Here is a 14,012-nt window from a genome sequence, read left to right as displayed (position 1 = left end):
AAAAAATCAAAAGTGGGTCAGTTCATGCTGCAATGTCATCGTAGACCAAAAGTCCCAGAGCTCAACTTCGGTTGCTAGGTAACGGGCTGGACTTCTCTGGGGTTGGTAGGCAACAGTCAGTGCCTGCTGATTTGTGAAGTTACATTCCAGAGGATTTTGAAAAGGCTTATTTTCCAGACACCTAAAAAATATGAACCTATTGCCAAAAACCAGCTGGGTGTTTTGTTTTTAAGCACTTGGGCTGCTTTTAGAAGCAGTAGAGACCCAAATGGATGCACGAAAATGTGAATTTTACATAAAACATCTCCTTCAACATTCAAACTAAAGCAGCGTTTTATTACTTCAGTGATGCTGTCCACATCAGTGAAAGCACTATGCATGCAAACCTGTGATTCCTGAGTTACTGAGGTGATAAAAACTGCAAAAGGACGAGGCCGTTGTTTGTCTGCCAGACGGTGACATTGGTAGGTAGCAGCACCCTGAGGAATGCGTCATGCTGGTTACATAAAGCTGATTAATGAAAAGTCTTTATATAACAGTTTCTGGTTTGGTTACAGTGTGCAAAATAAACAAAACTGTGCAAACAAACCTGACTGAACACACCAAATATGTTCATGTTTGTGCTTGCTGTCCTTACACACATTTAAGCTCACAACACAAAGTGTTTGGTGTCATTTATATGCCTAATTGGGGGGAGTAAGGGATACAGTTTTTTCACATACCACAAGTATATAAATCAAATTTGTCATAAAAGATGCACTATATTTATAAATTATATTAATTCAGCTAAAAAATATTTTTAGCTGATATTAAAAATGTTAATTTAAACCATTAGTTTGTTTTTGAAAGGAAATTCAGCTTTTCAGCAAAAAAACAAAATCTTACCAAGTATTTTTATTTTCTAATGCAAATATCTTAGTACCCATGAAATTAGACAAAGCTACGCACAAGTAACATTTCCGCAAGATATCTGGGCTTTTTTTAAGTAAATATTGATGAAAATTTTCCAGTTCTACCACCAGATTATTTCACTTATGGGAAAAACTTCTTGTTATAAAAGAAATAATCTGCCGGTGGAACAAGAACTTTTTTTTTTTTACATCAGAATAGAGACATTAAATGTTTGTCCCAGTTTTTGCTGATAATGAATATGAGCTGATGTGTTGATTTAGTAAGTCATAGCTATTTATTTACTTAAAACAAGGTCAGATATCTTGCTAAAAAGCTACTCGTAAGTTAGTTTTATCTTATTTTATAATATTTTCACTAGAAAAAAACTAAAAAATACTTGGTAAGATTTTGTGTATTTACAATGTTTAAGTGTGAACAACTCACAAGTGAGAAGAAACAAAACCGTTGAAAGACTCTAAAGGACAATTGACACCAATAAATAACTCAACCAAGTCAGGGATTGTAGCCTCAAAAACAACAACAACTAAAGCTCTAAAAGAAAATCCACTTCCCCAGAAGAAACACTTTGAAGCCAAAAGGAAGTAAAAGAGAGAGGATGAATACTTTAGGCATTTTCTTTAGGTGACTAGATCTAAAAGCTTGAGACGCTGTGTCTGTCTGGAAGAAGAAGAGAGGTGAATAACCCAGAGACTTAGAGTGAATCATGGTGACTTCATTGGCTCTGGGCCTGGGAATCTTGTCAAGTTCAAAGAAATCCAGAAGGAATGAAGATTTCGAACCAAATATCTAGAGCAGTCAGCACTAAAACCTTTTGTTTTCCAACATGACAATGACCTCAAATAAATGTTTGCTGTTAAGTAGGTGCAGAAAGAAGACCTCAAGAAGGTGAGCATTATTTAAGGAAATTAATTTAAGGTCATCATGGATGAAATGAAGACCAGGGTCCTTGCAAAAAGGTAAAGAAATACAGCAACACTTTATTTGAAGGGTTTGTGCATAAGACATGAAGTGTCATTCAGTAAATAATGGCACTTAATGCAAAGTTTACACTTTTAGTGCAGCTTTGCATTAAAAGTGTCATTATTTACTGAATGACACTTCATAACAGCAGCCATAAACATTCATTTGAACCCCTTCATGTTCATGACAGGTGTCATGTTTATGGCAGTGCTGTGCCAGTCTTATGCACAGCTTCCAGTGAGCTGGGATTCCTGAAGAGATTTGTTAAAAAAAACTACAACAAAGGCAGGCAGCTTAAGGTTTAAGGAAGATTTTTTATCTTATGTGAAATATTTTAATATCCAGAAGTATAAAGCAAGCATTCAAAGGATGTCTAATAAAAGCTGTGCTAAAAACTATTTGATCTGTTTAGGAAATCTTGGTAAAAATGGTAAAATCGTGAACCATTTTTTTTTTTTTTTTTTTTTTTTTACTTAATTTTGTCTAATACTTTAACAATTAACCATGAAGATCTGAACAAGACAAACTGTGACCCCCGTGTTATTATACTGAAAACCTACCAAATGTCCAACAGCTGTCTGTACATGCCGTTCTTTTAATAAAAGTGTACATTAAATGTTTTTTTTTTATTATTCCTGAGTGACTCACATATTTGTAGTTATACCTGTTATTTCATGACATGCCAGCAGTGGAAACATGCCATTTAAATGTTTGTTTCACACATAAAAAAGGACCTTCAGCTTGATCTCTTTATGTTGGGCATGTAAATACCCTGCAGAGTTGACAGTAAACAGATCAGAATCCAGCTAAGCTATTTTAATAACATCCCAGCATGGAAAATGATAGGCCTCCTCTGCTTGTTCTCACGCTACGAGAGGAGATGCGTCAGGACTGCGGCTCTGCAGCAGAATGTGGTGAAAAGTTTCTCGCTCAAGATAAGAAATGCTCCGAGTTAAACTGCGAGAATTATCCACTTCGTTACATCATGAACAAACAGATCATGAACAAATACTGCGTGTGTGTGTTCACTAAGGCCTTCACTTCCCGCATTGCGTCTATATAAACATATTTTGTTCAGTCATGTCTGTGATCCTCTTGGCACGCAGCATCATGATGGGAAATAATGCAATCAGTTTCTCTTCTGCCTTTACAACACGTTGCGAAATGTTTAATCTTTATCTGGCAAAGTCTCTTTGGTGTTTATGATGAAGTGCCATTTGACTGTCACATAAATGCTTATGCGTGATCCAAAAAAACAGAAAACGTGCGATTGCCAATCTGATGATGCCATTTCTTTTTAACTACAGGCCCAACAGGTCTTGGCACATTCTTACCGAGGAAGCAACTCAGTAAAATGTCAAGGCAATTGTGTTTCATAAAAGGTTGACTTAATGAAGTTCCAGAGGGCCTGAAACAATAAAAAGTGTTTTTAAACAATAAATAACACCCATAGGGTGTTCTTTGTCCTTTTGGCTTGTTTCAACACATCGACTCATATCTATTATCAGCAAAAAGTGGGACAGACATTTAATCTCTGATTCCTGCTAATCAGAGATTAAATTAGCCAAACCATCCAAAAACAACTCAGGTGTTAAATGTGTGAAAGGAATATTTGTTTTGCACAATTAAAGTGTGCAAACAACCGCTGTATCGCTCTAAAATTCAATCGTCTTTAATTTGGATTATTATTTCAGCTGTTGAATAAATAGATACCTTTTTCTCAGCTTTTTATGTTAATTAAAATTGCAGGAATGCGTGTCATAAATGCTACAATGATGAGAGATAGAATCTGTCAGATTTATCTACGATTATATCTGATTATTTACGTCTTTTAAAATCTGACATTTATGTCCATTTTCTGAGTTTTCTGCCTTTGAACTTCATGATTTGGGTCAAACCTTTTGGGTTTTCTTCCTTAAGACTCTCACAATAGTTTTCTGGATTTCTGGCTCATTTATACTCACAGAACTGGTGCAGCCGATTCAGGTTTGTAGGCCACCTCACTCTCACACACCTTTTCTGATCTGCCCACAAATTCTCCATCGGATTAAGATCATTGCTTTGTGATGGCCACACCAAAACATTGACGTTGTTGTCCGTAAGCCACTTTGGCTGAATGCTAATCGTCCATTTGGAAGCTCAATCTGCGCCCAACCTTTAGCTTCAACATCATTTTCCACATAATTTTCTTTTCTCCCACTGATTTTATGAAGAGCACCAGTTCCTCCTGCAGCAAAACAGCCCCACAACATGATGCTGCCACCACCATGCTTCACAATTAGGACAGTACAGGCATCCCCGTTCTTCCTCCAAGTGTAACGATGGCCAAACAGATCCACTTAAGTTTAATCAGGCTACAGGAAATGTTTTCAAAAATGGAGAGCTTAAACTCTCTGTGCATTTTCAAACTGTTATCGTGTTTTTATGATTTTTTTTTTTTTTTTAGAGTAATGGCTTCTTTCCCACTGAGCGGCTGTTCAGGCCATGAGTCACTGTGGATGACGGCACCATCTTGCTTCAGCAGCACCTTCACAAGGGCTTTTACTCAAATTAGTCGAGCTCAATGAATTCAGAGTTCTGATTTTTACTGAGTTCAGTATTTAAAAGCTATATTTTAACTAATCACAGGCTGAACGGATGGATTGAAATAAAATAGATAGATGGACAAATGGATGAGTGAACAGATAGCAATATCTTTCTACATTCTAGATTCGATTTCCACGCAAACCTGGAAAAAAATTACATTTCAGACTTTTCTAGACTGTTGGAACCCAATGAATAAAACAAAACCATTTATATACAAACAATACAATCAAATATTCTAGATTTCAAATGTCCTGACATCAGTAGTTTCACCTAAAACTAGCTGATAATATAAATAAACATTAAATAAACAAATGTGCAGTAGCATAATTCTGCCAAAGCTTGCGCTATCTGAAAAAAATAAAACGGTTTCTGAAAGGGGAGACGTTGCGCTTTCCAGCCAATATCGGGTTATTACGGTAATTTCACTCCCGCCGTAGCAGGAAGTGAAATTAATCTGAGGGACACTCTGTAAATTACTGCTAGATACTGAAAGTCCCAGCTGTTATGGATAAATGGGCAACTATATTTACTCACAAGACATTTAAAGAACAATTAAAATAAGCAAAAATATCCAGGTGGAGATTTGAAACGCAGGACTCAAATACCTAGTTAAATGAAGCAGAATAAACCATGAGGATACATAAATTGTTGCGAACGGTTAAACAAGCAACAACAAGCAAGCCAGATTTGTTTCTTAAACACATAATCTAGCTCAGATTACCATTGATGTCATTTATTTAGGATAGAAATTTGCAATTTGCGATTTCCAGAAATCTGTTTGCACGTACTGACTCAGCTTTGTTGCATGTAGGTGATGTAATTGGATATCTTGTTTTAACAAGTCTCTCCCACCTTTGTGTGCACAGGCGCCTCCCTGAAAAGTGCCAAATAATTTCTTTATCAGTTTCTAAACGGACAGAGGTGGTCAGAACATCTGGACTGAAACAGCAACATGATATTTAGAAATAAGAGCATGAACCCATTTCAAACGCCTTGTTTGAAACTTTTATGAGAATAAATTTGGGTCATTTTCAACCCTCAGCCAGAACGGCAGCAGTAAAACGATGCTGCTTTTTCCTTGGAGTGAGAAGTAATGTTCACAAGTTAAATACACAAAGACATATATATTATACAGAGATTACCAAACAAAAACTTTAGTGGGAAAGACTGAAGAAACAAGCTCAACTTACAAATTTAGCTTCATTTTAAAACTTATAGTGCTGTGAGGAAGTATTTACCTCTTTACAGATTTCTTAATTTCCCTTTTTTTTTGTCACACTTTAATGTTTCAGATTAAACTGATTTTAATATTGGATAAATATAATAGTAAGAAGCTTATTTCTTTCCTTTTGCTTAAGGTAAGAAAAAGAAGCCAACGAAACCTGGTTTACATCCAGCTAACCTAACACCTGGATGCGTCACCCGTGGCAACCACAGCTGGCATCAGTGTTGCATGAACTCCTTCCTAATGAGTTTTTAATCACCGTGGACTAAGCTTGACCCACATAGGAGGATTTTTAAGTACAAAAGGCCTGTTTCGTGAAACATATCAGTATCTCAATCAGATTTAAGTCTGGACTTTGACTAGGTCACTTCAAAAACCTAATTTTGATTGAGTCATTCAACTCTGATTCATTCAACTCTTTAATATTACAATAATTCTTTAATTTGGGCATGCTATATTGATTTCTAAGATTTTAAAACCTACTTCCTGTAGTCAGATTATGTTGAAGAGATTTCTTAAATCTAAGCACGTAATCAAGTTGTGTGACGGTGAAACTGAACCACAAAGTTGTGATTAGTAGCAACTTTGGCCGGTTGGTTTGGATAGTTTTTAACCTTTAAATGAAAAAACAACATTTTTGGGATCCTGGGTGCTCAATCGGTGAGTAAGATCACCGTCTAGGAAAAGGTGATTACCTCATGTTTTCCCTTCCCTCTAAAATGACTGTTCCATAAAGACCACTGTATTTGCTCATGTTTTGTCTGATGATCTGGAAGATTTAAGAGTGACAAAACCAATGTTTTCTGTAAGCAAGCACTTTAAAAAACATTGCGGTTTCAGGGGATCGTTAGAAGATCCCACAACTGACATTTTCTACGCCAAAGTTTTAAGTTTTAAAACACAGGAGTTCAGCAACAAGGAAGTTCAAAGCCCTTCACAACATTTTAAAGCTAAACTCTACTTATGAATGTCCCGCAGTGAGACTTTTTGCATCTGATTGCCTCCCATCATGTTAGATAGAGATAGATGCTGACACTCTTTTGCTTTTTAAATATAAAAAAAGATCGAGACTGTATTGGCTGCTGCAGCTCCCCATCTGCGTCATGTGAGCTGTAAATGGAGCTCAGACAGCACTGATTCATGTGCAAAGAGCAGCAGCTGAAACACAACAATTACAATTTATGACGTAAAGAAAAGTCCTAACAACCTTTTCCTCAGGTTTTGCTTGAGGAAAAGCAAACCTGACAGTATCTCAGGTTTAAGTAGCTGAGCGACTGTTTATTAGAGTCAAATATTGTATCTAGTATGTTTTAAAAGTTGAATTTGTCTTGTTTTACCCTCTTGTGAATAAGATGTGTCACTTCCTGGTTACAAACAACATGAGCCAACTCAACATATGATGTATATAAAAAAGAAGTGAGCCTGCAAATGTTAGCCTAATGCTTCACAAAGATGTAGCTGTGTGCCGAGTCAGACCTAAATTAAGAAAGTTATTAGAATAAAACATTTGTTGCCGTCAAGAAAATAATAACAATGTAGACCTTGTAATAGGTTATTTTTGCTGGACTTTAAAGCGACTGTAAAAATACATTGACTTAATTAATTATAATCAGTTTGGGTCTTCATTTAAAGCTAATCGATTAGGACATCTGCTTTAACACCTACAGGCTTGGGTTGTTTACCCGTCCAAACTCTCTGACAATTATAGGTCTGAAGAGAGATGCTGATGAATGGATAAGGGTCAAGGGTCAATTAGGTAAAGGTTTTCTAAATAAACTGCTAAGGGGCGTCTGAAGGGTCATACCACAATGAGCTGGTATGACTGATTTTATTGTTCACTATAGTCACAACTTACAGAATAATGTTGAATAAATGTGCAACAATTTATCTAAGCAAAGGAGTAGGTCCATTTTTACATTTAATAAAATAAAAATATACAATATATCAAGGTATAATGAAGTATATTGACTCAGTAGATCAGGGTGCTATCATAAAGATAATATATATTCTTTTTGCGATATGAATATAAATATATATATTTTTAACATACATTGCGCCTGGTTTGCATTTACATATGCGTCTATATGAATGGTTGATACATTTTTGCTTATGCTATAGCGAATTGACTTTTGAGAAAAGAGGTGGACGACTTAAGATTTATTTTCTTCCAACTACTCCTTTTCATTCAAAACGAAATGAAAATGGAATAAACTGTATTTCCTGTTGTGAGCAACCATCAAGATACTCTTCGGTGTTTTTTTAATGATAAGATCTGTTTACCGAGCGCATCAAACACCACACACACATCAAAACAGGTGCACTGCTACGGCTCCCGTTGTGCACCTATTCCTAAATGTTTAGGAATATATAATGTGTGAAAACGTCTCCAGTGGGTATTACTGCTGTCAAACTTTAAACTCTTTATAATGGTGAAACTTTAACACTTTTTAAAAGTCCTGTAGGAATGTGAACCGGACCCAAAAGTGAGGAAAAACAAGCTGGACTGTCCGGTTAGTTAACTCTACAGCTGTTGGAAATCAGACAGGCATAGACTGTAAAATAATCTAATGTAGAGTGACTAATGTTCGCTATTCAAATAATAGTTTTAAAACATCACTCACGCTGGTTTTCTGGTCTTCTTCTCCACTGTCCGCCCTCCATCTCTCTCTCAGTCCGCTCATCTTGTCGCCGGAAGGTGACGAAAACACAAACAGAGATAAATAAGTGGAGTAGAAACTCTCTCCGCCGTATTTTGTTTAAAAATATCCTTGACACGACAGAGAGCGGGACTAGAGGCGAGCAGACACCTGATATAGTTTGTGTACCGCTCTGGTCGTCCGATAGTGATGCCTTCACGGTCTGCCCAGGTGTGGTAAATATGACATACCAGCAGGTCTGCGCCTCAGTTACTTAAAATCCAGACTCATGTTTTAGATATAAACATGACTATACAAACAATAAATAAGTGTGGACATACCAGTCTACTTTAAGCTTAATTTTAAATGTTTTTCTTCTTTTTTTGGGTCTTTGCCACCACACATGAATCTTCCAGTGAAACAGATGACTGATGCTGACTGTGAACAATAACACGTTAAATCTATGTTAATTTTTTTATTCAGTTTGAAAATAAAACATCACCACCTAACTACTGGCTATAAAATGACTAAATAGTGACTGGAACCCAGATTTACGACAGGAAGGCAACCAGGTTAATTGTTGAAGCAGAAGTACTTTATTTAGATGAACTAAACTGTGACAGGGGAGGAGAAAAACTGAAAACAAACCACAGAACAAACAGGATGTAAAAAAAAATCCCCATCGCAGACAAGACTAAATATAACTAGTCCTGACAAAAGACCCATAAATCTATGCAAACAGCAAATATACTTTAATGACACCTCAAACTTTTGGGGGTATCCATAAATATTTACTGGATAGTTAGAAGCTCAGACTCCCTATATTTACGTTGTTTTTATGTGGACTTCGATATGTTAATAAACTGCATTTATTACCTGTCAAAGGTTTCCAGTTAAATTTTATATTAGCTGTGTTTCTATTGAGACAAATTCAAAAAGGTTTATGGGCAAAGACATAAATTTTAAGATGGCGTTCTAGGGATATTGTAGAGTAAGAAATTTCCATCAAAAAACTGAGACATTTTGAAATTTAGCCCAAAAATCTTAAAAAAAAAAAAATAATAAAAAAAAAAAAATAATAATAATAAACTAAGAATGTTCTGAATTTGAAAAGTCCAAGAACTGCTGGAAAACACTCAGAAAAATTTTAGATTAATTTCAGAAATGTTTGAGAAAAAAACTTGTTTCAACAGACAGAACATTTTTGACATTTTATGAGTTTTTTTCTAGCAAATATGGCACTTTTAAAGGTCAGGAATGGTCATGTTTTTCTGGCGAGTTTTTCACTATTGAGATTGATCTCAGAAGTGTTCTAGAAAAAACAGCAACAAAGGCTGCTAGAAAGAAACTCATGAATTTTGAAATTAACCTCAGAAGTTTTTAAGAAAATTTTTGGAAATTTATGACTTTCAAAATAATAATAATAATAAAAAGAGTTTTTTCTAGCAAATTTGCAACTTTTGAAACTCAGAAATAAAAAAAAAATCCCCATAATTTGTCAAATTAATCTAAAATTTCTGAAATTTTCTAGAAAATGTTCAACTTCAAACTCAAACTGTTTTTTCTAGAACATTTCTGAAATTATGTTTGGTGGAAATTAACTTTTTTCTGTCTACGACAGGAGCAACACCGTCATAGATGTATGATGCTGTTTGAAAGTTCAGTTTTTATTTCAGGTTTAGCTTTTCTCACACAGTGTTCTCAGATTTTATTTTATTTTATTTTATTTTTTTGGAAAATATGATCAAATCTGTTACTTTAACATTCTGTTGCAGTGAAGCTATAGAGCATAAAAGCAACAGCAGCAGCAGCGCGAAGCCGGGAAAGGATTCATTACTCTTCAGTCTAATGGATCATTTCTGAGATTAAACTGCATCTGACCTCTGGGGGGTCGATGGCGCCTCCGTCCGGCAGACGTTTGGCGTTGGTGTTGCTGATCCAAAGCATTTTGGTCTCTGACGCCCCCCGGATCTTCTTCCACAGGGATCCCATCAGACGATTCTCTTCATTTGTCCTGTCCTGGAAAAACTCGGCTCATCCTCCATTTATTTTTTAAAGCCATGCACTTTGCAGGATCCTGCAGGTCTCCTGCTTCCTGTGCACTGCAGCTAATTCTGCACCAGACCTGCAAATAGGATAAGAGAGCTGTTTGATAACAACACGTCAGGTGGCTCACCTGTCACCTCCTGTTTCCCCTTTGGATAAACTCGCCACAGAGGAGGAGATTGTCACAATTTCAGACTTAAAAGTCATAAATGAAAGTAAACATGTCATTTCCCGTGTTTACATTAATGATTAAGCAGTTGAAGTTGTGGAGAAATAAAAGCATCTGAATACCATAATCAATAATGAACTCTCTTTAGACGAACATGTGGACACTGTGCTAGAGAGTTCACCAACATATGTGCACTTTTAACGCATTTTAAGGAATTTTAACATGAACAGTAGTTTTATAAGGATGTTTTAAAACGTTATTTTTCTGTTATTTGTTGGTTAGTGTCAGAAAAAAAAAAAAAAATCCATCGCATTGTCAATAAAACTTCTCCACTCTCCATAAACACAGATTTTTCCAGAGCATAACCAAATCCTGTTCAGAGTTTTCTCTGTTATGATCAGGATGAAAATTCAAAAAGCCCCAGAACCAGCAAGATTTAAGATTTCATTTTTACCTGCCCTTTTACTTCTTGTTGAGTTTTGTGTGTCTGTTTGTACTTATGGTTTTATGTCTATTCAATTCTCTTGGCTATGATACAAATGATCCCCTCTGGATATGAAAGACACCTTGAAAATGTTCAAATAAAACCCTCTTTCCATCCAGCAGGTGTGCTTGAACATCAACTCTGCAACAATCCTTCTTTCTTTTTCTTCCTCCCTGTGGGAGACCGCATGACATCCTGCTTTATGTCTTTATTACAGCCTCCGGTTTTTATTATTCAAAGACATATTTGTGCGGTGACATCCACATAAAAGGCTGCACTCTTTCTCCATCGCTGCAACACAATAACGTATGAATAAAGCGCCACCGCTTTGCGTGAAGAGCATCTGGAAATGAATAGACGTCTGATAAAAGACAAACACTGCTAAAGCATATTTTTGAAGCCCAACCCGTAGAAAGCATGCAAAGGATTACTTTAACTTTTGTTTGGCTATTTTTGTGCACCTTTCCCAGCTATTGTTTGGGTCATAATAGTTCATCTTATTCCATAATTAAGTGTAATGTCTTTTCTGGCTTTATTTTTATTTTTTTTTACAAAGTGACTGTCTGTTTTCTCACAGCAAAAGCCACTAAGTGTGTAATAACAGATGAGAATTTTTTCCTATTTAAACCAAAGCTTTGTTGCTGACTGGATAAGCAATGTCGTAAAATAAAAGACAAGAGAAGCTATAAGAAGGGAAACCCAAGGGGAAGTCAGGCTTGAAGAGGTGGAGTCGCTCCAACAGCTTGATGTCTTCAGTAATTACAGTAAACCATGTGAGGATTAGAGGCGACGTGGAAAACCACGGCTAAAAGAATCCCACTGCTGGCTTTTTTAAGAAGCTCTACCGCGCTGCTGCTTCCATTAAAATAAAGCATGTCAAAGGTTTTTAATTTGTGACATTAGATATGTGGTTTTAAATGGATTCGAATCACATTTGCAGTGACTTTTAGGTCAATATTGATCAACTTTGTGCTTTACTTTTTAATGTGTGCAAAAGTATTCACACCCCATGTTCGTTTTTTTACACAGATTGTCAAAACCCAGCCACCAACTCTAATGTATACCATCGGGCTTTTGTGCAGTAGATTAACGACGTCCAAATTAAGCAGGAGTTTACAGCCTGGTAGCTGCCAATAAATTCAGAGGTTCAAAATTTTTTATTTATTATAACTTTCCTAATTTCATGTTCAATATGTTACCAGATAAAAAAAAATTCCACCACAATCCCCTCTTTTGATGAGAAAATATTTAATATTTATACTTTAATCTTATCAAATTAAGTTTAATCTCCACAGATTAGATTTTTTGCAGCTGTGTTCCTTTCTGCCTTTTGTCTTATCAGAAACTTTTCCATTTCTAGCCTGAGGAGAAAAAGCAACTTCACAAATTTGACTGGCAGCCAGTCTGAAAGATGAACATGTCATGTAATAGCACGAAGAATTGAGGGTCTCCTTTGATTTTGCATAAATTTCCATGAATCGAGAAAAAACTGGAGGATGTAATTTGGTGTCTGGAGGCCAGACAAAAATCTATGGCGGGCCAGATTTGCCTTGAGTTTGACACATTTGGCTTCTTGACCCTCTTTATTTAAATATAGATTAATGAAGAGTGCGACTGATGATTATCCTGAAAACAGACTCTCAGACCTGAACAGTGACACCCTTGTTTATTACTTGTTGGCTGCTTAAATTGAAATGCTTTTATCACATGAAATCATAACAAAACATAATGATGAACAACGTGAAAGGGATGCTGTGAATTATATGAAAAGCGGTAATAATGTACAAATGTCAGATAATGAATGCCTTTCATCGTATTCCTGGTGACAGACGTTCAGTAAAACACCTTTTGGCTTTCCTGACACGTGAAAAGACGGCTGTGGAACCTGTTCTTGTGCCTTGATCTTTTATTCCCCGTGTCACTGAAGGGGGAGAACCTGCCTCAGGTTGGGTATTTCTCCCTCTTCATCCAGTGCAGGATAAGTTCGCTGTCGGACTAAGATGGATGACTGGTGAGCTTAGTTTCAACACATGCAGATACTCTCTCTTCACTTCTGTTTAAAAAAAAAAAAAACAATAAACAAAAAACATTTTCAAGCATTTCCACACGGAGAAACTGAATTTTTAACTTTTTGCTCTGGAAAACCAGCAGCCACATCCCCCTGCTTCAAAATGGAAATAACAGTTTGGAAAAACCAGATGCACTATTTCTGCTTTTAGAGTGTTAAAACAGAAAAGTGTTAATCAAATGCTCAAAATTGGTTATTATCAGGTGCGAGCTCCTCTGTGGGAGGTGGAGGTTTATTGGATTTAAACAAGCAATGCCAAGACGACAAAACATCAGCAATTAGCTTAAAGTAGCAACAGTTGCTGCCCATCAGTCTGTGAGTGGGATTTGAAAGGCTTTTCCAAATAATCTGAAATTCATATTTCTACTTTAGCAAAGATTAATCACAAGTGGAAAACAACAATTTTTCCAGGAAACATAAAATCTTATCAAGTATTTTTTGTTTAGTTTCTCATGCAAAACTCTCAAATAAAACAAAACTAACTTACAAATAACTCGTCAGCACAACATAGGAGCTTGTTTTAAGTAAATAATTACTTAATGTTGATGAAAAAGTTCTGGTTATAAGTGGAAAGAAACATTTTATGGGAAAACATCTTGTTCCATGATTTCACTTAAATATAATAATTTTTAAGGAATTTTTGACTTAAAACAAGCTCATGTAATGTGCTGACAAGTTATTAGTAAGTTAGTTTTGTCATAATAAATTAAAAATTGACAAGCATATTTGATGTGTGTGATTTTGTTAATGTCACCCAACAAAATGTAATGTTTGTTCAGTTGCTGACTGGATGGTGTATTCTTTATAATTTTGCGTTTTTATTATGTAAAGAACCTTAAAAGTAAGGTAAGGTAATTTTATTTATGTAGCACATTTTCAGCAGCAAGGTTTTACAAAGTGCCTTACATGAAGTAGAGGAAATACAA

At 35.8% G+C, this 14,012-nt stretch overlaps 1 protein-coding gene across 1 annotated transcript in view; it reads right to left on the bottom strand.

Moving 5' to 3' along the window:
• Positions 1-10,326, bottom strand: part of tuft1b (tuftelin 1b) — a 39,943-nt gene extending 29,617 nt beyond the window's left edge. Inside the window, exons 1-2 of the mRNA XM_015051535.1 lie at positions 10,201-10,326; positions 8,305-8,364 (exon numbers count right to left, since the gene is read on the bottom strand). Coding sequence (XP_014907021.1) covers positions 8,305-8,364; positions 10,201-10,311 — 171 coding nt within the window. The 5' untranslated portion in view covers positions 10,312-10,326. The remainder of the gene's footprint in view (positions 1-8,304; positions 8,365-10,200) is intronic.
• Positions 10,327-14,012: the final 3,686 nt, after the last annotated feature.

This window comes from Poecilia latipinna, unplaced genomic scaffold (genome assembly GCF_001443285.1).
Source record: "Poecilia latipinna isolate Pla-1442-1.1 unplaced genomic scaffold, P_latipinna-1.0 Scaffold1050, whole genome shotgun sequence".
Lineage (NCBI taxonomy): Eukaryota > Metazoa > Chordata > Actinopteri > Cyprinodontiformes > Poeciliidae > Poecilia > Poecilia latipinna.
The sequence above is the reverse complement of the archived record's forward strand: the minus strand, read 5'-3'. Positions and strand labels throughout refer to the sequence as shown.